Below are 21160 nucleotides of genomic sequence, written 5' to 3' on the forward strand. Positions count from 1 at the left end.
GGTTAATAAAACTCCAAACCCCTTTGAATTATGTCAGAGAAGGCATCTCCAGTTTAGAAAAAGCACCTATGCGCCAGTGACTCCAAATCGTTGAAATTATTGGAGCTGTCCAAGGTGCTCAATAAAATGTAATTAATGTGTCACCTACTGAGTGTTATCCCTTTAAATTGTGATTTTTTTTGCACGAGATCGCAATGCGCACTTGTCTCTGATTGGCTGGTCTGTCTGACCACGTGCTGTTTTTGTAATTCAGCGGAAACAAGGTTGTAGCTAGCTATCTGCAATTAATGGAACTAAGCGTTCTACATAAGTGTATGTAAACAGGACGCCTGATGGCAAGGATGTAGCTAGCTATTTTACCAGTCAGAGGCAGACTAATTCACGTGCACGTACAGTAGTTAGTGTCGACATTAGCAGGGTACTCTCTATCTCAATATACGGAATGCAAGCTAGGTAGCTAACGTTAGTTAATCAGCATCAATCTAAAACGTTTGAAATCCTGTCTGATGAAATATCAATTAGCTAGGTTGTGATTCTTACTGACAACGAACGGTCATGTTTGCTGGATTGTTTAATTTCAAGATATTGTTTAGCACTACACAGCTGATTCAAATAATCAAAGCCTGGTGATGAGTTTTTTAAATTTTTATATATTTTTAAACCTTTATTTTACTTGGCAAGTCAGTTATGAACAAATTCTTATTTTCAATGACGGCCTAGGAACAGGGTTCCTGTTCAGGGGCAGAACCTTGTCAGCTCGGGGATTTGAACTTGCAACCTTTGCGGTTACTAGTCCAATGCTCTAACCACTAGGCTACCCTTATTTAAGTCAGTTGTGTAGTACTAGGGCCAAACAACTCAACGTGCACCCAGTGGAGGCTCCAGGACCGTATTTGGGAAACCCTGACATAGACGTAACACTTTTCGAAGAAAGTAATATTTTTGGGTTGGGGTTGGTAAGGGTGGTCCCTGTAGTGCCTGATACATTACATTACATTACATTTAAGTCATTTAGCAGACGCTCTTATCCAGAGCGACTTATCAGACCCAGTATTGACACTTACTGGGATGTAAACCAAGACACGTTTGAAAAAATGTAACCCTTACATAAACCCTGACCACACCAAATATATAGCAAAATAAGGCATCGCCCAAACAGTAAACATGCTCTCACAGTAGGCACTTGTGAGTCTTTTTCTTTGACATTTTTCACTTGCAGAGACTGTTGTCTTGGAGACCTCAGAGCCCACATGTCCCCCAGGGCCTGGCTCAATGAGAGGCATGGACAGTGTGGTACTAGACTCTGAATCAGATGAGGAGATATCTGGGTCATCCATGATGTTGGGAGGTAAGTTAGTCACCAAACTCATCTAAATACTGTAAATCAGACCTCATCACTCTAGGTTTACACAGGGCTGAGGAACAAGCAATTAAGGGGATCTTCTGTAGCTCAGTTGGTAGAGCATGGCGCTTCTAACGCCAGGGTAGTGGGTTCGATCCCTGGGACCACCCATACGTAGAATGTATGCACACATGACTGTAAGTCGCTTTGGATAAAAGCATCTGCTAAATGGCATATATTATTATTATATTATCTTATGCCAAACACATTACACACATACTGTACACACACTATTCAAGATTTTGAGGAAAATGTTACCAAAGCTCATGTTTTCTTTGATCAATACTATGGAATGGGATGGGGTTTTCTGTGTCATGTTCTGTGACATGGAATTCAATGAGTTAGTGAAACGTAGACATGAAAGATAAGTTGAGATAAGTGCAATTCATCTCTGGGGTTTCTATTCCCAGCAACACAAACTAGAGACAGTGTGGTGATGTTCATGGTGTGTTAATATGCCCCCCTTAATGTCCTGTTTTAGACCCAGCCCGTAAGAGGAGACTAGAGGTGTGTAACAGCTCCCAGGAGAGTGGGGCATCCAACTCCAGCAAGAAACCAGCCCTCCAGGAAGATTTAGTGGTGAGTCCACTAGGGCCAGGACAATACCAGTATCGCAATACTGTTGGTATCGAGGCAAGGAAACAAAACACAAAGCAGATTTAACTTCTTTAGGAAAACAGCCCTAATGCTGGAAACACACATCATGTTGTAATCCAGTGGCACATTTGTGCGTTGGAAAAAATATTACAATACTGGTATCATCCCGGTCCTAGAGTCCACATGACTGCAGTCCAATACCTCCTTCAGCCTCCATGACACCCCCAAACCAGGGTGGGAGTGCATACTCAGTTTACACCTGATGTGTGAGTCATCTGTGTTGAGCTAGAGATTTACTGAAGTAATCTGGCTAAAGTGCCGCGCTCAAGTGCACAAGAGCCCTGTGCCCCACCTGGAGTTTTGACCTTGAGGTTAGTGGTTTATTTCCCTGACCAAGATGATATACTGCCATCTTGCTTGTTCATTTGTTATTTGTCATCTCCAGTACAGAGGGGTAGGCTTGCGTGGGGAGGAGCTCACACTCTAATTGGCCTGTCTGCCTTCGGAATTCACGCGCCAGTGTGTTTTTGTCCAACCAAACAGATGTTTCTGAGGACGAGGGTCCAGAGCCCAGCTGGAAGAGCTGCAGACTAAGTTCCCCATTCTACAGACTAAGGCTGTAGAATCCCTCTCTACAGTGCCTGTGTTCTCTGTCACTGCAGTTCCACAAAACATTCATCAATATCCTAAATGTTGGCAAATGTGAACCAAAATTGTTTGAAATGTGGGAGCTGCATATGAATAATTATTTTGACAAAAAATGTGTGCTTTTGGTTTACAACGGTGTCTATTTGTCTTATCTTGCATGCACACAAGAGCTTAGAGAACCACTTCTGGAGCATGGTGGACATTTTGAGGAAATCCTATAAGCACTGTGCAAGTTTTCAGAGGAGGGTGAGAGTTTTGTGTTTCATGGTGCATGTGTATGTGTCTGTTATGTGTGCCTGTTTATACAAAACAAAAACATGTACATTATTTTAGGTAACTAGTTAAATCCTTCGCTGTCTTGTAGCCCTATAGTTTCATGTGTTAAAAGAATAGCATCAATTGGATTTATTTGAGAAAAAAGTATTTGAGGCAATAGGTAGCCCAAATTCCCTCCCAGGTCCTGTAGGCGGATTATTTTTCCTTCCTTAGAGAGGTCCAGTCAAGAGGACACCCAGGCATCATCATCAGCTAGTTTCCCCCCCCTAAACCTCAGCATGCCAGGCAGCCCAAGCAGCCAAACTCCCTGGTCATCCCCCATCACTACCTCACAAGCCTACCAATGGGAGCATAATTAAGACCTTCAATAGGCTGCCAGAAGGAGCAGACAAAAGGAGGAAGATGATTCCAGATCCAGGCACCAGCTCTGAGGACGAGGCCAGTGATGACTTTGATGTGTCTGCTGAGGGCATGGAGATGGAACTTGGATGCCTCGGGCTCAGATCAGGAGGTTGGAACAGGGTCTAATGTGAAGGGCCAGATCCTCTGGTTTTTCCAGGAGGCATCGCCGGCTGAGCTGTCTCATCTCTGGCTGCTCTGTGAAGAAGGCCCAGAAGATTGTCGAGCTTCGCCTATTTAACGGGTGGGAGAATCTGGTGAGTGGCACAAAAAACCTGTATGAACCCACACACAGTTTTCTTTTCATCGTGATTCATTACTGAATTCCCTATGTTACTATGACCTCTCCAAGTTACAGTTGAAGCCTTACTAGCTAATTGGTCTAAAGTGTGTGTGTACCCTCAGGTGGCTGTTCTCGACGGAGGGAACGGCCTCTCCACTGACCTGGTGCAGGGCTATTGTGTGGTCCTGAGGGAACAGGACGTGGCGCGCAGCCTCTTGACCAAGTGTGAGAACATCACCAACAAGATGATGCAGGACGTGACTCAAGCGGTGGAGAGGGACAAGGGCTTCCATAAACAGCCTGAGATCTTCAACAGCAAGTGGGTTTAGCTGCTGGTTTTATACTCATCTCATTGACATACACATTCAGATATTTATGTAGAATGATTTTCATAGACAAACACAATCTAAAAATGTAAATAATTGATAATGGCACCGACAGAGAGGGCTGCCTTGCTTTTAGTTCTTGGTAAACTATGCAGTATTTTTTTTTATTTTTATGTATTATTCCTTACATTGTTAATCCAGAACATTTTTGTGTTATTACATACAGCCGGAAATAACTATTCTTACTTCCATTCCTTTACTTAGATTTGTGTGTATTGGGTATATGTTGTGAAATTATTAGATATTACTCCACTGTTCGAGCTAGAAACACAAGCATTTCGCTACACCCGCAATAACATCTGCTAAACACGTGTATGTGACCAACAAAATTTGATTTGATTTGATGTACATAGGCAGTTTTGAACGCACACACACACACACACACATCCTTCTGTTACTTTGACCTCTCCTGGTTCCAGTTGAAGCCTTATCAGCTAATTGGTCAAAATTGTCTGACTCTGCTATACCAGAACAACCTGAGTGGAATCCTTGCTGATGAAATGGCGAGTTGTTATTCCTGACCAGTCTCCAACAGTTTATTTCAGCTCCTCTGAGACTCGGCACACATGGCATGACAACAGATGAAATCCTGTGTTAATGTGATTGGGAAGCGGGGCTCTCTTTTTGTTGTGCTAATCCAGTCTCTGTAAATCAGTGTTTGTAAATGAACCACCTCCTGTCTTCTGTTGGCAGGGTTTGGGGGAAGACCATCCAGGCCATCTCGTTCCTGTTTCGTTGTTAAAGCAAGGAACAACAATTGTAGAGAATCCACGTTACCATGGAAACAGAGTCAACTGCACAAATGCCCGGCTGTCCCGTCTTCAATCAGCTGTTAGTTCGGTCTTGCTTCTCTGGTGTACTATGGTGAGTGACTCATCTGTTCATTCTGAGTGGTGGGACACATCATACTGTCGCCATCATGGTTAAGGCTTAACATTGATTTGATTATACAGATTTCAACCTGTTGGTTTAAGTCACCAGAAGTGAAAGGATTCCCAAATATAGATTCAGTTTAGATTGTCCTATTTATATTGTGTGTGTGTGTGTGTATATGGTCTGTGGAGGATGGCAGGTTCTTTCGATATGATATTCTCAACAAATGGGTCGACTACAACATAATAATTTCCCGTAAGTCCAAAATCGAAGAATGACGATTATGTAAGAATGACTATACACAGAAGTACACTTGAGTCTATTAGACTACAGGTTCACATCCTACTGTGTTAGCTAACTGCTGGGTGTCTTCTGAGCGAGACACTTAGCCTAAGTGCCTCTGGAAATATCCAGGGGAATTAGTGGAGATCTTGTAAAACCATCAGCCGTGTAAGTCACCCCAGCCAGGTTTCTGCTAACACTCCAATAATGATAATATATTCAGCGTTTGACTGAACCTGAAAAGGTCTTTGTAAGCTGAACCTGTGACTCATTCATTATTCATGGTAGTCAAGTGGTTGCCATGCCTCACAGACTACTTGTGGGAACCTTGTGTGGCTCCTTGAGCTGCCGTGTGTCTGCTGCCAGCTACGCTCTGACTATCGCCAAATGACCGCAGCCTGTCCCGAAAGCTCAGAACGCTGAGCATGAGCTGAAGAACATGAGCTTCGCTGCTCTACTGCCACCTCTTGGCCATCAACATCAGTTCATTGCTAGAGGCACCGGGAGAGGGAGGGCTTTCATTGGTCATCTTGGTTGAAACAGCAGAGAGGAAGAGGTGAAGTGATAGATTTTACTCTGCCCAAAATCTGTCCACGAAAATAAACCCACAAAGTGAGGAATTTTTGTATGGGGAGTGAGTGAGAGAGAGATGAGAGAGTGTCAAAACTGGTCAACAAAACACTGAATTGCTCATTTGCTCCATGAGGCTTATTTGATTGAATAGAAGTTGCATAATGGTTAGGTTGTTACGAATGCACTGATGAGAGAGAGATGTAATATGTTTTGGCATTGAGGGCTTCCACTATCTTAAAATAGTCAACTGGGTGGGGATTCCTATGAGTTGGGAGCAATCAGCCAATGAAGAAGAAGGAAATGTACTATTTTAAAATGGAGATAGCCTCAACTTCTAAAATCTTAACAACTTGGACGTGCTCACATTTCCTGATTTCCTTGTCCCAAATGTTTCATTCCGTCCATCCTCAGCCCCAGGACGTGGGTGCTCACAATGCACAATGATTCCCCAGTTGATCCTGCCATGCTTTTCTCCGTTGTCATAGGGGGGGAAATGCTGACGTAAGTTAAGATTTTAGAAGTTGTCTAGTGTATGACCAACATTCTGGGCCATGAGTGACAAGAAGCAGCAGCTCTACATCACCTTGATGCAGAAGCTGTAGGGATTCACCAATGGAGAGAGTATGTTAGGGAGAGGAATAATGAGAGAAAGGTATCTTGGTCATTTGAAAAGTGATAATATACTTGAGGGAATACTAAAACGCCAAACAAGTTTAATTTTAAGATGCACAGATTAACTGATTTAAGACCATAGCATGTGTCCATGTGTCTTCAGAGAGAGAACTGACCAATGGGATGATACTCATCTTCTGCACATTTATCACTCCAGTGTTTAATTGCTATATTGTAATTATTTTGCCACTATGGCCTATTCATTGCCTTACCTCCCTTATCCTACCTCATTTGCACACACTGTATATAGACTTTTTCTATTGAATTATTCACTGTATGTTTGTTTATTCCATGTGTAACTCTGTGTTGTTTGTGTCACACTGCTTTGCTTTATCTTGGCCAGGTCGCAGTTGTAAATGAGAACTTGTTCTCAACTGGCCTACCTGGTTAAATAAAGGTGAAATAAATAAAAACAGTTGAAAAAGATGGTCAATCATCCACTGCTGCACCGGTAGCATTATACCACTACTAAACTGCCTGCTATGAGTGACTCATGCTCAAGGTCAAGCCTGAACACTTACCTGTTTTAAGATAATTACAGTTATTGAATGAGTTTGTAACTGCTATTGGCAGTTCTACCTCCACTACCACTAATATTAAAGTTACTGCTGTTTTGTCTACTGCTACCACTACAGCAACTGCTGTTGATGGGGCTTCTGGAAGCTAAGGGTATTACAGTGTGTTTTGGTCAGTCTGTAATTGCTTTGACTCTTGACCCGACCCACCGTGACGCAGACCCAGTGCTGACCAAGGAGGATATGGACGTCATGACAGACTTTGAGCTGCACTGGCTCTGTCTGCAGTACCTGTCCGTACAAGACTATCAGCTGAACACAGACATGCTCCTGGACTCAGGAAAACTCAGTCTGCTCACACAGCTTCTGACCTCTCTCAAAAACAAGGTGTGAAAGTGGAGTGGAAGTTGAACAAATGGAGACAGCTTCTTTATTATGCGCTAGTATGCCTCACCTGTAATGAACCAGCTATAGCCTTCTCCATCGCCCTCCCTGGGGGTTTCTCCCCCCCCCCATAAAACCAGTCACTCTTTTATTCCCCGCTCCTCTACCTTTGTCAGACACTCCATCTTCTCCCTGCTCTCAATCACAATCACTCTTTCCTTGGCTTTTCCTCTTCTAACATGCAGATAACCACATTTCTCTCTGATCCCTCCAGTCCAGTAGTCATTAATCACAGTGACTGTGTTCCTCTGTCAGGGGGATAGAGTGGTGCTTTTCAGCCAGTTCACCATGATGCTGGACATTCTAGGAGATGTTCCCGAAGCACGTGAAGCATCGCTACATTCGATTCACCCATGTCTGACAGGTAGAAATTGTCTGATGAATCAGGGCGTTGTACTCTGTCCCTAGTTTTTCAAATTGGCTAACAGCAATTGGTCAAAACTGAAGTCACATTGTCAAAACTCTTCACACAGTCAGTGAAACAGAAGTGTATGTGGACCAATCTGTGAATCATTTTTCATTGCTTTCACACAAAATGCATTCAATGACCACATTCTCCGAAATCCATGAACTCTTTTCTCATTCATACTCCACCACCTGCAAAACTATATATTTGTAGCACATGTTTTCAAATACTGTTTCCAAAACTGTTAAAAACACATTCAAAACAGAATGATGGCAAAGGTCGTGCATTTCTGCAGTAGCCAGATTGAAACATATAGAAAATCTCAGCAGAATATTTAATCATTCTAAACACAGCTGATGGCAATTTCAGCTGAAAGCCTACTCACGTATCCTGTTTTTAGTCTCGTTACCAAACAGACAAAAGAAGATGGCTTCGGAATGATTTAGTTCGGAAACATGAATCAAGGAAGACAGGTTGGTGGGGAAAGAAGAGTGACAGGGAGAGGGAGAATGTATGGAGGACAAAGGAGAGGAAGACCAAGAGCGGGGTCTCTGGCGAGATAAGAGCCACAATTATTGACCATGTTGTAAACCAGCCTCTCTTCTCTGAGTGCAACCAAATCTGCAGCATTTAACAGTTTTATCAATAGTACGAATTTTCCGTAAAAACAACAGGTGAGATGTGCATCCTTCAATGATAATTGAACTACATATTACAGTATGTTCACATTTTTACCTGTACTGACATTTTGAAATATATTGATTGTTTTGTGTTTTTCAGTAGGATCCAAGGGTGGCCTCCCACCGGAGGGAGAGGCAGAATATTATCAGATGCACAGGAAATTGCCATTGTTGACCACAAAACTGCTAGAAATTTGGGACAGAGTGCTGGCAGATAATATCACTTTTGGGAATGTGAATACGGTCAGCACAACGACAATTGCCAGAGTCCTAGAGAAACATAAAATAAGGATGAAACAGTGAACGTGTGAAAGAACTCCGCTATCAATATGTCCAGGGAAGTTGTCTGTTCAATAACCAAAACATGGTACATACACAGGTATGCATAATGTAAAGTACTGTAAAACTGTGGATTTACTGTATTTTAGAGAGTAATGGAGATGGAAGTCAGGCAAACTGCACATCGTTGTGCTGACCGTGGATGTCCCAGGCCAGAGAGGAGCTAACATCACAATGTGTGCAGCACTGTCCAATGATGGTTTGCTGTGTCACATACCACTCATTGGCTCCTACAATACAGAGAGGCTCATTTATTTTCTGGATGACCTGCATAATCGACTTGTGCCAGTGGAGGAGAGAGGGGCAAGAAACTCCCCTACCTTCGTTGTTGTGTGGGATAATGTGATATTCCACCACTCTGCTGCAGTCACAGACTTGTTTGATGCACATCCCAGGATGTCAGTACTATTCCTGTCTCCATACTCCCCCTTCCTAAACCCCATAGAGGAGTTTTTCTCAGCGTGGAGGAGGAAGGTTTATGACCACCATCCACATGACCAGATGTCCTTACTGGATGCCATGAATGCGGGGGTATGGAGACACTTCTCCTGAAGACTGCCAGGGTGTGGAGACACTTCTCCTGAAGACTGCCAGGGTGTGGAGACACTTCTCCTGAAGACTGCGAGGGTGTGGAGACACTTCTCCTGAAGACTGCCAGGGTTGGATTAGACATTCCAGAAGACACTTTCCAAGATGCATCGCCAGAGAAGACATAAGATGTGATGTTGTTGAGAACTTGTGGCCAAATGCAGGAGAGAGGGATAACTAGAACCTTCACAGTACTGTACAGTATGAGTGATTATACAATACAAATCAAATCAAATTTTATTTGTCACATACACATGGTTAGCAGATGTTAATGCAAGTGTAGCGAAATGCTTGTGCTCTTAGTTCCGACAATGCAGTAATAACCAACGAGTAATCTAACCTAACAATTCCACAACTACTACCTTATACACACAAGTGTAAAGGGATAAAGAATATGTACATAAAGATATATGAATGAGTGATGGTACAGAACGGCATAGGCAAGATGCAGTAGATGGTATCGAGTACAGTATATACATATGAGATGAGTAATGTAGGGTATGTAAACAAAGTGGCATAGTTTAAAGTGGCTAGTAATACATGTATTACATAAAGATGCAGTAGATGATATAGAGTACAGTATATACATATGAGATGGGTAATGTAGGGTATGTAAGCATTATATTAAGTGTCATTGTTTAAAGTGGCAAGTGATACATTTTTTACATCAATTTTCATTATTAGTGGCTGGAGTTGAGTCGGTATGTTGGCAGCAGCCACTCAATGTTAGTGGTGGCTGTTTAACAGTCTGATGGCCTTGAGATAGAAGCTGTTTTTCAGTCTCTTGGTCCCTGCTTTGATGCACCTGTACTGACCTCGCCTTCTGGATGATAGCAGGGTGAACAGGCAGTGGCTCGGTGGTTGTTGTCCTTGATGATCTTTATGGCCTTCCTGTGACATCGGGTGGTGTAGGTGTCCTGGAGGGCCGGTAGTTTGCCCCCGGTGATGCGTTGTGCAGACCTCACTACCCTCTGGAGAGCCTTGTGGTTGTGGGCGGAGCAGTTGCTGTACCAGGCGGTGATACATGTTTTTTGTAATTATTATTGCAGCCCTGGAATTTCAGGAATTTGTTTTTTGTTTCAAATTTTTATTTTTCACAAGTAAATTACTATATGCAAAGATATAGAGAAAAAAAAGTATATTGAAGCAAATTGCTGCATTTCTAATTAATTCTTGTTACATATACTATAGTCAATAAAATGAAAAGGTGTTATTCTTATTCTGTAATGAAATACTGATTTATGTGAAAAATCATTCAAACTTAAAAGAGAAAAGTTAATTTATGTAATGCTCCCTGTTAGTGTTTTTTAGGTCAGTGTGTTATGAGTGACAATGTATGCTTTCTGAGTGAAAATTGTTGCCAGTGTTATGGTCGAACGAGCTTATTTTGAGACATGTATAAATTGTTTTGGTGGTTTGAGTTTTGTAGGTGAGATTAACTGTTTGGCCAAGATGAATGTTGGTAATGCAGACTGAAGTCTTTTGAAATTTCTTTATCCACCCCCCCCCATCTCTTTATGTCAATGGGGGGGTAGCAAACTGATTATTTAGTTCCCAAGTCCCTCCCATCCTCTTGTAGAATAATTTGAATTGGCCAGTGCAAGACAGAGCTGACATCATTGAGTACTTAATGTGTACGAAGGCTGGAGGCCTGGGCATCAACCTGACCTCAGCCTATATGGTCATGTTGCACGACATCAAATGCAACCCCTATAATGATAGGCAGGGAGAGGACTGCTGTCACAAGGTCAGTGAGGAGGGGGAAACTGTTTACACACAAGCATTTTGCTAACGTTACCCGCCATACCCAGGCTATGTGCTTTTTTTGTGTGCTTCCGTTGAGCTTGTGTTGCTCATACACTAGATGTGAGTTTATATGCCCAATTGTAAAATGATGTCACCTTTATGTATGTTGCAGGACATTGTACGTCATCGAGCGTTAAGGACTCTATAGAGGACATGACTGCCTCAGTCCCAGGACAACATGGACAAATCCTTTACAATTTTTACACTACAGTGGTTTGGGAACGAAAGCTCTTACGGCGTATCTTACATAACCAAGCTTCACATGCGTAGGTATTTGCTTTTCATCAAAAAACAACCAGACCGACAGACTTAATTATTTTTCTCCATTGACCCAGCGGGTCAGACGACGGGCACCAACCACACCAGGAATGTTCTTCGGGTATTCAACCTGAATATCTGTCGTCACCCCTGAGATGAGTCCTTTGACGGGTGCTCTACTCCGAAGTTCAAAACACAAAACTTCTTTGGATGTAAGGATTATTTTGAGGCTCACTGCAATCTTCCACTGTTCTTAATAAATACAATGAATCAAAATAAGACCACTCCTGGTCACTCTGATAGACTCCACTTTTCTCAGCGCATACTTCACCATTTAACACCTCAAAACAACATTACATTTTACCAAATTAATTTAATTGAAAACCTTGATACCTTATTTACATAAGTATTCAGACCCTTTGCTATGAGCCTCGAAATTGAGCTCAGGTGCATCCGGTTTCCATTGATCATTCTTGATGTTTCTATGTCAGTGTAAAAACCAAGCCATGAGGTCGAAGGAATTGTCCGTAGAGCCTCGAGACAGGATTGTGTCAAGACACAGGACTGGGGAAGGGTACCAATACATGTCTGTAGCATGGAAAGTCCCCAAGAACACAGTGCCCTCTATCATTCTTAAATGGAAGAAGTTTGGAACCACCAATACTCATCCTAGAGCTGGCTGCCCGGCCAAACTGAGCAATCGGGGGAGAAGGGCCTTCTTCAGGGAGGTGACCAAGAACCACTGACAGAGCTCTAGAGTTCCTCTGTGGAGATGGGAGAACTTTCCAGAAAGACACCATCTCTGCAGCACTCCACCAATCAGGCCTTTATGGTAGAGTGGACAGAAGGAAACCACTCCTCAGTAAAAGGCACATGACAGCCCGCTTGGAGTTTGCCAAAAGGTACCTAAAGACTCACAGACCATGAGAAATAAGATTCTGTGGTCTGATGAAACCAAGATTGAACTCTTTGGCCTGAATTCCAAGCTTCACGTCTGGAGGAAACCTGTCACTATCCCTATGGTGAAGCATGGGGGTGGCAGAATCATGCTGTGGGGATGTTTTTCAGCGACGGGGACTGGGAGACTCGTCAGGATCTATGGAAAGATGAACGGAGCAAAGTATAGAGATCCTCCTGACCATTGTGCAGATCTGATCCGCAACTACAGAAAACGGTTGGTTGAGTTTATTGCTGCCAAAGGAGGGTCAACCAGTTATTAAATCCAAGGGTTCACATACTTTTTCGACCCTACACTGAATGTTTACACGGTGTGTTCAATAAAGACATGAAAACGTATAATTGTTTATTAGTTTAAGCAGACTGTTTGTCTATTGTCTATATTTTACCTCTTGGGGATGTTATTCGAAAACATAATGTAAACTTTCACTGCTATGCGGATGACACACAGCTGTACATTTCAATGAAACATGGTGAAGCACCAAAATTGCCCTCGCTAGAAGCATGTGTTTCAGACATAAGGAAGTGGATGGCTGCAAACTTTCTACTATTAAACTCGGACAAAACAGAGATGCTTGTTCTAGGTCCCAAGAAACAAAGAGATCTTCTGTTGAATCTGACAATTAATCTTAATGGTTGTACAGTCGTCTCAAATAAAACTGTGAAGGACCTCGGCGTTACTCTGGACCCTGATCTCTCTTTTGAAGAACATATCAAGACCATTTCGAGGACAGCTTTTTTCCATCTACGTAACATTGCAAAAATCAGAAACTTTCTGTCCAAAAATGATGCAGAAAAATTAATCCATGCTTTTGTCACTTCTAGGTTAGACTACTGCAATGCTCTATTTTCCGGCTACCCGGATAAAGCACTAAATAAACTTCAGTTAGTGCTAAATACGGCTGCTAGAATCCTGACTAGAACCAAAAAATTTGATCATATTACTCCAGTGCTAGCCTCTCTACACTGGCTTCCTGTCAAAGCAAGGGCTGATTTCAAGGTTTTACTGCTAACCTACAAAGCATTACATGGGCTTGCTCCTACCTACCTCTCTGATTTGGTCCTGCCGTACATACCTATACGTACGCTACGGTCACAAGACGCAGGCCTCCTAATTGTCCCTAGAATTTCTAAGCAAACAGCTGGAGGCAGGGCTTTCTCCTATAGAGCTCCATTTTTATGGAACGGTCTGCCTACCCATGTCAGAGACGCAAACTCGGTCTCAACCTTTAAGTCTTTACTGAAGACTCATCTCTTCAGTGGGTCATATGATTGAGTGTAGTCTGGCCCAGGAGTGGGAAGGTGAACGGAAAGGCTCTGGAGCAACGAACCGCCCTTGCTGTCTCTGCCTGGCCGGTTCCCCTTTTTCCACTGGGATTCTCTGCCTCTAACCCTGTTACGGGGGCTGAGTCACTGGCTTGCTGGGGCTCTCTCGTGCCGTCCCTGGGGGGATGCGTCACCTGGGTGGGTTGATTCACTGTTGTGGTCGGCCTGTCTGGGTTCCCCCACCCCTTGGGTTGTACCGTGTCGGAGATCTTTGTGGGCTATACTCGGCCTTGTCTCAGGATGGTAAGTTGGTGGTTGAAGATTTCCCTCTAGTGGTGTGGGGGCTGTGCTTTGGCAAAGTGGGTGGGGTTATATCCTTCCTGTTTGGCCCTGTCCGGGGTGTCCTCGGATGGGGCCACAGTGTCTCCTGACCCCTCCTGTCTCAGCCTCCAGTATTTATGCTGCAGTAGTTTATGTGTCGGGGGGCTAGGGTCAGTTTGTTTATCTGGAGTACTTCTCCTGTCCTATTCGGTGTCCTGTGTAAATCTAAGTGTGCGTTCTCTAATTCTCTCCTTCTCTCTTTCTTTCTCTCTCTCGGAGGACCTGAGCCCTAGAACCATGCCCCAGGACTACCTGACATGATGACTCCTTGCTGTCCCCAGTCCACCTGGCCATGCTGCTGCTCCAGTTTCAACTGGCCTGGGCCCTAGGACCATGTCCCAGGACTACCTGACATGAGGACTCCTTGCTGTCCCCAGTCCACCTGGCCATGCTCCTGCTCCAGTTTCAACTGTTCTGCCTTACTATTATTCAACCATGCTGGTCATTTATGAACATTTGAACATCTTGGCCACGTTCTGTTATAATCTCCACCTGGCACAGCCAGAAGAGGACTGGCCACCCCACATATGCTCTCTCTAATTCTCTCTTTCTTTCTCTCTCTCGGAGGACCTGAGCCCTAGGACCGTGCCCCAGGACTACCTGACATGATGGCTCCTTGCTGTCCCCAGTCCATCTGACTGTGCTGCTGCTCCAGTTTCAACTGTTCTGCCTTATTATTATTTGACCATGCTGGTCATTTATGAACATTTGAACATCTTGGTCATGTTCTGTTATAATCTCTACCCGGCACAGCCAGAAGAGGACTGGCCACCCCACATAGCCCGGTTCCTCTCTAGGTTTCTTCCTAGGTTTTGGCCTTTCTAGGGAGTTTTTCCTAGCCACCGTGCTTTTACACCTGCATTGTTTGCTGTTTGGGGTTTTAGGCTGGGTTTCTGTACAGCACTTTGAGATATCAGCTGATGTACGAAGGGCTATATAAATAAATTTGATTTGATTTTGATTTGATATTGTTGTGACTTAGATTAAGTTCAGATTAAATTGTATGACCAATTTATGCAGAAATCCAGGTAATTCCAAAGGGTTCACATACTTTTTCTTGCCACTGGAGCTCGATGGTCTGCTTCATTCGAGCTCAACATACACTTCCGCCGTCTTTTCCTTCTTCCGAAGGCATCACTGGGGCTTTATCTATTCGTCTGGAGGGGTCCTCGCGGTTGTTGATTTATCAGGGTATTCAGAGCCATGGCTGCAGTGGGGTACTGCAGTGGGGTACTGCAGTTTCGTATTAAACATTTTACGAAAACATTTTGTTTTAGGAAAACAATTACTGCAATTCTCCAAATGTTGCCATGGGGCAGGGAGACCATTTGCAGATGTATAGCCAGTCTCATGCTGTTCTACAAATGTTGCCATGAGGCTGAGGAAATATTACTGTTTTAAAGATTGGCAGGGCATTCCGTCTAGTTGGCTGCGCAGCTGCGTTGCAGCAGTGATCATTCTGAACACAGCGGTAAAATTCGAATCGTGCCCGCGTGAGGGAGGTTGAAGAACAGAACATTAGCTTTCTCGGAAACACTCAGTCAACTACGTGTTGCTAACTTTAGGTAAATTACTCTCATTGTTACTTGGATTTTTAACGTGTTTTTTACTAACTGGGCGGTTGAGCCAGTGTGGATTCAGATAAGCTAGCTAACTATCTAGCTAGTTAACGTTAGCTAACTTAGCTAGCCATCGTTGTGACTACATTTAAAAAAAAGTAATATTATTTAACCTTTATTTAACTAGGAAAGTCAGTTAAGAACAAATTCTTATTTAAAATGACGGTCTACCAAAAGGCATCCTGCAGGGACGGTGGCAGGGGTTAAAAAAACCCAAAGGAAATTATAGGACAAAACACGCATCACGACAAGAGACAACACTATGTTATATACGTAAAGACATAAGACAACAACATAGCATCGTAGCAGCCCAAAACATGGTACAAACAGTATTTGGCACAGGGCAATAAGGTAGAGGCAACAATACATCATGCGAAGCAGCCGTAATTGTCAGTAAGTGTTCGTAATTGATGATCAATGTGGTTGAATGCAGCCAGCTACTCTCAAAATGCATATATTGAGCTAGATAGGATTGACAGTCTAGGAGGTTGACTATGTATTCCCACTTCCTAACTAGTCCTCCCCACATAAGACATCAAGCGCCAACAAAAACAAACAATGGGGTAATGAACCGTTATATTTTGGGTTATGATAGTGGAAGACATTTAATAAGCCCATGAGGCATTTAGGCTAAGGCATTCTTCAAGATTCAAATGTCAAAATGAACGTTGACTGAACAGCAGGAAGTCTTCCATCCTGTGCCTTTTTTCATTTCATTGAACAGCTGGGCCTTTTCCCATTTTCTTTTTCAGCAATATGAGTCATTGTGAGCTTGAGGATATAACCCTGCACTTGAATGACAGGATTTCATCCACAAGACGTGTCTTGGAGCTGCGGACAATTGGTATGATGAACTGAGGTGTGTGTGTGTGTGTGTGTGTGTGTGTGTGTGTGTGTGTGTGTGTGTGTGTGTGTGTGTGTGTGTGTGTGTGTGTGTATATAGCTTGTTATTTCATGTATTTAAACACTGTTTCAGCTAACAGGAACTCAATGGTTTTGCATATTTAATTTAAACTTATCATGAATTATTCCCTACTTTCAGCAAAAGATCAAGACAAGCGGGTCATTCTAGGGAAGATAGGACAAGATATCCTTGCAATAGATGGACTCCTTGACCAGTTTGAGAAATGTGTTGGCCGCCAAAAAGACCTACTGAAGCATTTAAAGGTATTTCATGCATTCTTCACAATACATTTTTAGGTGGGTCCTTTTAGCTTGTCTGGATTGCAATATCTTTAAGTATGGTATTTGTACTGTATGTCAGTGTCAAATTATTTTTTTGTTTCACAGGAACTAGAGGGATTCTTTGAGGAGGATGTGCAGGATGGAAAGAACCTTAGGGACAACATGCCCACACACATGCCCAGGAAGGGACAGCCAGCAGTCCAGTAAGGAGTGTGTGTGTGTTGGAGGATGTCATTTTAAATTTTTATTTAACTAGGCAAGTCCGTTAAGAAAAGACCTTATTTACAATGACGGCCAAACCGTTACGACGCTGGGCCAGTTGTGCGCCACCCTATGGGACTCCCAATCACAGCCGGTTGTGACACAGCCTGGAATCGAACCAGCATCTGTAGTGACACCTCTAGCACTGAGATGCAGTGCCTTAGACCGCTGCGCCACTTGGGAGCCCAGAGGAGAAGCTACTGAGTACAAACCAAGTAAATATGTTGTCCTCTATTTTGCCCCTCCTTTGATATCCCAGTGGAAAAGGGTCTGCGGGTCAGAGTGGACCTGTGAATGTGCAGGCAGTCCAGCAGGTTCACACCAGGAAAACCTCCAAAAACCAGATCAGAGAGATGGAATTCATCACCAGCCCAGAGTTTGATACCATCCCTCAGTGAGTCTTCCTCAGCAGCACTATATCCACATACTGCAATGCAGCTTTATTTATTTAAATGTTTTTTTTCTTTTTTGTTATTGTAAGATCTCTTTCCTCTAACTCTCTCTCTCTCTAGGTACATGAAAGGCCGTTTGACATATGAACAGCTAAACACTGCTGTGGAAAGCATTAACACAGCCGTAACAGGGAAGTACAAGATCTTGAACCAGCCAGCAAAAACCCTTAATAATGCCACACGCAAGCTTCATCAACGATTTAAGGAGGAAGAGAACAAGGACACAAAAGGTACCTCAGTCAAACTACTCTGTTCTAAAGAAGGCTCTCTGTTTTGCTGTCCTTTGACACACAACAAGGTTGGTCATTGCATTGAGTAATTGTCTCTAAACAAGGGCCATTATCTTCTCTAACCCAGATGGCATTGTTATGACAACCTGCATACTAATGAAAACAAACTATCACACTACTCCTCTGTGTTCCCTACAGGTCTGTTTTTCATTGTAGAGGCTGATATTAAAGAGTTCACTCAGATGAAGGTGGACAAGCGCTTCCAGAGCATCCTCAGCATGCTGCGTCACTGCCAGCGTCTGCGAGAACAGCGAGGGGGAGGTATCACACGCTACGTCCTGCTGTGAAAGGAGCAGAGATGGAGAAAGGGGGGTTGTCACTGAGCTTGATCTGAATATATTGATTTGTCCTCTGTCTCTAGCATGATCGACTACAACATCTGTCATATTGACCTAGGGAGGGGTGAAAATACAACAAATAATTATATTGAGAATAGTGGTTGTGGCTCAACGTATATGTACCTAGTGAAGAATAATTGTTTGGGGTGGGTGGAGGTTAGTATTTGAACGTAGTTTCATTCATGCAACTTATTTTTAAATTCAAAGTGTGTATTAAATCATTTGAATTGTATCATCAATGTGATGATCAATGTGACTTTGTCCATAACAACCATGTTTTATATAGGTAGAAAGGCAATAAATATATTTAAAAAAAATAATAGTTAAACAAATCTTTTGGATCAGTTATTATATTAATGTCAATTGTGTGCAATGTGTAAGAATCTCTTTCCAGATACCACTTGATGCACACAATAAGTTGTATCTTATTCTTCCCTACAAGGATGTGCATTTATTTTTATAAGGGCACTGTGTGTTTGATTTGATGTTTGATCCTTTTGGTTACTCATTTTAGCTGTATAAGTTAACATTTCACCAGTTTCAGTTAGGCATTTTTATTTTGGATGTCACATTTGCCCTCGTTCAAGACATTACGTTGAACTAGGGACTAGCTACATACATGTCACATGCCTAGACCGTGTCATATGTAAAGTTTGGTGGTGGAGGAATAATGGTCTGGGGCTGTTTTTCATGGCTTGGGCTAGGCCCCTTTATTCCAGTGAAGGAAAACCTTAATGCTATAGCATACAATGACAATCTTCCAACTTTGTGGCAATATTTTGGGCAAGGCCCTTTCCTGTTTCAGCATGACAATGCCCCTGTGCACAAAGCGAGGTCAAAATGGTTTGTCGAGATCCACTAGCCTGCACAGAACACCTGATCTCAACCCTTTCAAACGCCTTTGGGATGAATTGTGAAGCCGACCTCGAGCAAGGTCTAATCGCCCACATTCAGTGCCCGACCTCACAAATGATCTTGTGGCTGAATGGAAGCAAGTCCCGGCAGCAATGTTCCAACATCTAGTGGAAAGCCTTCCCGTAAGAGTGGAGGCTGTTATAGCAGCAGAGGGGGGACCAACTCCATATTAATGACCATGATTTTGGAATGAGATGTTCGACAAGCAGGTGTCCACATACTTTTGTGTATCTGTCCTGACCTCAATTCTGTGAGTACTGTTAAATCCACATCAAAAGTATTAAAATGTCAAGAGTAGACTACGTCAGTATTAACATAAATGTGGCTTTGAAAAACTAGTGCAGTTATTGTTACCTTATTGTTTTGGAAATGAGTGTAATAGCTCTGAATAACTTTTTTTCTCAACAAACTAACAATTTCAGTTGGATACATGCCAATGAAAATGAGAAATGGTTTGAGAACCATAAATGTTTGACTGACCCAACCTCCATAGCGTCACAGACACCCTCTTGGTGTTACTGCAGTTGATAAAGGAGCTGGTGAACACCACATGCCGGCAGCGGCATAGGATCTCCTAAGAGCAGTGGGAAGTAACTTATCTGATCCTTCATCATCTGCATCTGGGGCCTCCAGAGGCCTCTGTTTATATGAAGGTGTGGTTACTATTTGATGTAGAACATTAATTATGATGATTTTGTCCACCACACTTTCCAAAAAGAGATGCCTGTTATTGAACAACCTGTTTGTCATTGGCAGTGCTGTGATGATGCTATTGAGCAAAACGGCCATGTCCTTTGAGATGATCATGGTTGGACATTTCCTCTACGGCGTTAATGCATGTCAGCTGATTTTCATCTTATGAATTGATATAATTATTTTACTGTAGGCCACAAAACAAGGTCATCTTTATACCTGTCTTTTAATATCTCACTAGAGGAATTATGCTGCCAAACCGTGTCTGTGATATGGTTTGTTCTTTCCAGTGTGTTAGCCTCAGTCTCCACCCAATGTGGTGATGTAATGTGCCCTTTAAAGGCTGTGAGGAATGGTGGTTTGTGTCTGTAGCCACCTCAGCTTCTGGGGATCAGGTAAGCTGTCTGGTTCTGGTGTGTCATTCAGGGATGCTTATCAGTTTAACCTGTGGTGAACGAACTCTATGTGATGCCATGTGATAGCCTTCTGTCCTTGCAGTGAGTTATTGGGGACAGAGGACAGGTGGTAGTGGTTGCTGGGCTTCAGTGGTGCGACCTCCCTGCTCTAGCCTGCCACCCTGCCACTCCTCCCAGAGTCACCCCGATACCTGCTGCTGGACCGGGGCGACCAACAGGGCTGTGAGAAAAGTAAGCACCTGGGTGGAGCTCTCTGAGGAATATGGACAGGTAACAGGTTGCCTAAGGAAAACTACCTCACCAAAAATGTACTTGCAATTAGTGTTATCATAGTCATCCTCACAATCATCACTATCATTATGCCTGACTTAGCTGTCTTTATGTCCTTTTCCACCTGTGTATCTTATTTGGCCTTTCCCCTCTGTAGCCATCCGCAGGCTGTGGGGCAGCAGAGACCACAGTGTGGAGGTGGAGAGATGCTGGTGGAGAACGCCTCCCTGAAGGGGTTTCGCAGCCACACTGTGGTGGAGCAGGCCGTACGCTGGCAACTCTTCACCGTCCTCGTCACCTTCAATGCTGTGAGTTGATGCAGGAAGTTGATCCATGAGATCAGTGTGTTTAGAGTGAGCAAAAGGGTATACAAATGTAGAATGGCATGGTCATGTCATTTTCTGATCAAAGCCTACCTAGAATCGTACGTTTTTTTTTCAGTTAGATACAGTAAGTCTGATTGACTGAGTGATGAACTTTGTCATTCTGCTCCTCTTCAGATGTGCCTTTACTAATTTGACGTGTTCCATATGGCAAGGATCCCCACCCACCAGTTGCGCCATGTTGCCTTGGGAACCGGTCTGTGTGACATTTCCACCTCTGTGGCCTGTGTGAGTCCTATTTCACACATCCCTCACCACTAACCCTAATTAACCCTATATTAACATTGATGAACTATCAGCACTGTAC

General features: G+C 43.2%; 1 protein-coding gene and 1 long non-coding RNA gene across 3 annotated transcripts; both read left to right on the forward strand.

Moving 5' to 3' along the window:
* Positions 1 to 1887: 1887 nt before the first annotated feature.
* On the forward strand, positions 1888 to 11334 carry LOC124048860. 2 transcript variants are annotated; one of them, XR_006841321.1, is made up of 5 exons: positions 1888 to 2893; positions 3295 to 3579; positions 3728 to 3924; positions 4685 to 4855; positions 11282 to 11334. It is a non-coding gene; the product is annotated as an uncharacterized LOC124048860 (long non-coding RNA). The 2 variants fall into 2 exon arrangements; XR_006841320.1 differs by having other exon boundaries at positions 1888 to 3579.
* Positions 11335 to 15415: 4081 nt separating this feature from the next.
* ska1 (spindle and kinetochore associated complex subunit 1) lies at positions 15416 to 18498 on the forward strand. Its single transcript, XM_046368177.1, has 7 exons — positions 15416 to 15596; positions 16403 to 16494; positions 16693 to 16817; positions 16941 to 17038; positions 17356 to 17490; positions 17609 to 17778; positions 17977 to 18498. Exons 2-7 carry the CDS (start codon positions 16407 to 16409, stop codon positions 18123 to 18125), a joined length of 765 nt encoding a protein of 254 aa, XP_046224133.1. The 5' UTR covers positions 15416 to 15596; positions 16403 to 16406; the 3' UTR covers positions 18126 to 18498.
* Positions 18499 to 21160: the final 2662 nt, after the last annotated feature.

This window comes from Oncorhynchus gorbuscha, linkage group LG11 (assembly GCF_021184085.1).
Source record: "Oncorhynchus gorbuscha isolate QuinsamMale2020 ecotype Even-year linkage group LG11, OgorEven_v1.0, whole genome shotgun sequence".
Lineage (NCBI taxonomy): Eukaryota > Metazoa > Chordata > Actinopteri > Salmoniformes > Salmonidae > Oncorhynchus > Oncorhynchus gorbuscha.